Source organism: Phocoena phocoena, chromosome 16, assembly GCF_963924675.1.
Source record: "Phocoena phocoena chromosome 16, mPhoPho1.1, whole genome shotgun sequence".
Taxonomy (NCBI): Eukaryota; Metazoa; Chordata; class Mammalia; order Artiodactyla; family Phocoenidae; genus Phocoena; species Phocoena phocoena.
The window spans coordinates 53,593,928-53,598,184 of NC_089234.1; the positions used below are offsets into that span (position 1 = coordinate 53,593,928).

At 40.5% G+C, this 4,257-nt stretch overlaps 1 protein-coding gene across 1 annotated transcript; it reads right to left on the reverse strand.

The window, feature by feature from the left end:
• Nucleotides 1-415: 415 nt before the first annotated feature.
• DYDC2 (DPY30 domain containing 2) lies at nt 416-4,034 on the reverse strand. The gene is given in 3 exon segments (XM_065894825.1): nt 416-676; nt 3,424-3,546; nt 3,888-4,034. Coding segments are annotated over 3 exon segments (531 nt in total).
• Nucleotides 4,035-4,257: the final 223 nt, after the last annotated feature.

A 4,257-nucleotide genomic window follows, 5' to 3' on the forward strand; every position in this document is an offset into this window, starting at 1 on the left:
GTTGTAACACACGGGCTCTAGAGCGCAGGCTCAGTAGTTGTGGCGCACAGGCTTAGTTGCTCCACGGCATGTGGGATCTTCCTGGACCAGGGCTCGAACCCATGTCCCCCGCATTGGCAGGAGGATTCTTAACCACTGCGCCACCAGGGAGGCCCTGGTTACTTATTTTAAATCCTTATTATGAGTTATTTTATCCTATAAGTAGTTCAAATCTTCACATGATTAAGGGGTTTTCATGGCTGTCAGGACAGGACTTGGGCTGGAGAGTCCCTGCAGACATCTCCTTCCACAGCCTCTCATATCTTGGTTTAATCCACATAGTTAATCATCTTCAAGTAAGAGCTCTTCTAGCTGGCCATTTTCTCAGCTTGCAGCTTTGAGAGAAGCATCACTAGAATCATCCACCTTCTATAACCTAGGGAGGATATGTGGAGCTAGGATGCATTTCAGGAGCAATTTCATGCTAAAAAGCCTGGTAATCTATGTCTTGTGGAGTTTCAATGTTCCAGTCAACCTGGACAGATGGCTCTGAAGAAGGAATCTGTGGAGGCATTCCTGGAGTCATACTGGAAGTTCCTGGCAGGGATTCCTGCTTCAAGGCTTCCTTCTCAAGGGGTTTTGTGTTCTCCTACATGAACACGGTCTTCTTTGTGGAACTCGCTACAGATATCAGTGGCTAAACAGAAAACAGAAGAGAAAACAGTCATTAGCAGAGACTAAACATACTGGGCATGGCAAGAATACAATATTGCCATTTTCATGACCAAGACTGAACAAAACTGAAAAAGACCTAATCCAGCAAAGCATGAAACAAATCTAATTGGATCAAGATAACTCACCAATAATTTAACTGCCTGACAGAACAAAATTCAACACCTTTTAAAGGAACACTACACAATCTAGATGCCCTATAAAGTATCATCTACAATGTTTAGCATACAAGTAATAATTACTAGACATGTGAAGAAGTAGGAAAATGTGAACCACAATCCAGAGAAAAAGTATTTAATAGAAAGAGGCCTCAAAATGACAAAGATGATGAGACTGGCAGACAAGAACTTAAAACAGTGATTATAAATATTTTTTAAAATTGAAAGGAGAAAAATGGCCATAATGAGTGAAAAGATAGGGTATATCAGCAGAGAAAATGGAAATCATAGAAAGGAACCAGACAAATTCTAGAATTGAGAAAATATCTGAAATGAAAAAAATTCATTGAATTCCTAAATAGGATTGGACATTGCAGGAGAACGGATCAGTTAACTTGAAGACATATCAATGGAAATTATCCAAACTGGAGCACAGAGGAAAAAAGATGGAAAAAATGAATGCAGTCTCAGTGACCTATGAGATGATATCAAGCATCCATGTAACTGCAGTCCCTGGTGAGGTAGGAAGATTGGAGCTTGAGCTCTACTGGCCATCTCTACCCCCATCTTTGTCCACTCAACAGTGGACCCTGTGGGGCACTGCAGCAAGGTCTGTGGAGTACTTGGCCACATGATCTCTAAGACCTTCTAACTCCAAAGTGCTATGAATCTATGCAGCAAAACTATGTATTGTTTCCATAAAAACTTATTTCTAAAACACCTGTATGGCCCACATCTTTATATCAAAGGGATTGCTTTCAGACTTAGAAACAGAATAATGGTTTACTTACTCAAAGCTGCCTCTGCTTAATGAAGAGAAATCACTACAAGGGCAACTTCTGCCAGCTTTCTTCTAGGTCTGACTCAAATGTTATCTCCTCTGTGAGTCCCTTCTTGATTCCCATAATTAGGTATGATCTCTACCACACGTAGTGCTGTTTCTACTCCCCTTTGGACATATCCACGGGACCAGCAGTACTCAATCTGGGGTACTGAAAGCAATGATGGTTTTAAGATATTAAGGAAAATCTTGCAAAGCTTTTAGTATAGGCGTAAAAGCCCATCGGCTAAATCACAGGCCTGCTGAAATCCTATGCAACCTATCCTGGGGCTATTTCAGATAAGTTTTAAAGCTCTGGTAATGAAATCTAAAGATGACAGTAGCAAGGAATAATTTGCTATTCACCTTGAGCCAACAAGAAGCCAGAAGTTAGAATCTCATCTTATCTGACGTACCTCCACCTCTTTGCCCTTTATCTAGCTCTTTCAATTTATACTAGGAGAGCAACTTGCTCTTGGATGATGTGGCTCTCCCTTGCCAGTAAGCAATAAGCTTTGTTTTACATCACCGTCGGGTTCCCTTTATTTCCTTCTAACAAAGGGAATCGATTTCCATAACCACAATTTGCACATGAACTCTTTCCTAAAGCTGAGAACTTGCACACAGTACAGGCATCAGGCTGGCTCTCATTTCTCAACTTCCCTTACAATCGCTGATTGTCTCACACTTGGCAAAAGAAGAGCAAACCTTTTACTCACCCTAATCTTGCTAAGAAATGCTGCTTCAGGGTATAATAACACAAAGGGACAATTAAAAAGGTTGATGTGAGCAAAGTGTTCTTTAATAAAGGCATCATAAAACCAGGGTAGAGTTTTGGGAGTCTTTCCCTGCCTTATATATTTATATTTCTATTAACAGTGAAGCATGGTGTTAGAAAAGGATTAGAGTGGGCAGCAAGGTGACGATGACAACTTTTGCTTAATGATCTCAATTCTATCATCTCCCGACAACTGTTCCAAGAATGAACTGTTCCTGAGGGAGAGTTCGTTCAACGACTATTTTCAGACTGTAGTAGGAAACCATCTTTCTTTTGATTTATTTATAAAACATCCAGACTTAAAAATATAAATCTATTAATTATGAGGAAATCTGAGAATATTGATATAAATGTACATAAGCTTGATATTTTCATGTCTTCATCAAAGTTGGCTTTGAAACTAGCAAAAGCTAGTAAATTGTATAGGACTACATTAAAGATTTTCATGCACAGGACAGAGTGATAGTTAAAAAGATGCCAGATATCAAGTTCAATAAGTGAATTCATGACCACTATTAGAGCAACACAGAGAAGACATCTGTGGCTTGATACATAAATAAATAGCATATATTAAATACTTAAGTAAATAGTATATAATAAATTAAATAATATACCTGAAGTATATACTAGAAACCATATTTGGTTTCTGAATTGAGTAATTTTTGAAAAGGATTCAAAGGATCTTGTATGGAAATATATGTTCCAAGTGACACATTAGATTTTTCTTAAAATCTGATTTTTTAAACCAGTAACATGTAATTTATTCCCTGACATCGTAAGTGGAATTGCCTTTAAGCATTTTCTTTGTTCATTACAAGGCTTTTATTGACAAGGATTGTCGATAAGATTGATTTACATACAAACATATGAATATGGAGGAAAAAGTAGGCTTTGGGAGCCTCAGTGCACTGTGCACTGTGGTTGAGCTGTCTTGCAGATTTCCTGGTACCCACCACGGGATGACACTTTTCACACTTCTCTTGAATCTCACACTCTTCTTGCATCAGCATTTCTGTCACTCTGGTTTCTTTGAGGCTATTTTCATATTCTTCTTGCAGCTGGATCTTCTCTTGCCTATCCTGGGGCGATATGACAGAGTAGAATAAGGTCAGTCCTCGGAAGCAGGGACCCTCCCAGGACAGGCCCCGGGCCCTTGAGCCCTCCTGACTTTGCTCCTGTAACTAACTAGCTTCAACCTGCTAGTATCTCCAAACCCACCAACCCCACAACTCCTCTGAGTTGGATTCTCTCTTCGGCCCCCAGACTCCCTATACTTCAGGGATATCTGGGCCTAAGCCATCCTCAAAAGTGGAATAAACCATGACACTCCCCAGGCCAGCTCCAGCGTGGTGCCTTGGATTTCAAATTCCTCTGGGAAAGCTGAAAGCCCTCCCCAAGTCGACCCTGCGTGCACACACACCTTTTCTTCTGCCACCGCCGTTTTCTTGTAATGATAAAGCCAGTGAGCCAGGTACTCTATGGGGTCACTGGGCTGAACCTTTGCCACTTCTGCCAGCACCTGAGCCAGGCAATTTCCAAAGCACCTCTTCAGGTATTCGGTTTCCATCCTGGTGGGTTTGGAAAACGTCAAACAGGGTCACACTATTTCACAAATCTAATTGGACATAAAAAATAGACACATTCTAACCAACGCAGGTTCATTTCAGGACAAATATGAGATGTTTCTGGAGCCCATCCTTCCCCAAAGAACCAATAAATACATAAGTCCTTGCCAATAGCTCTTACATTCAAATGGACTTTTTTCTAAAGCTCTCCAGCTCTCCCAGGTC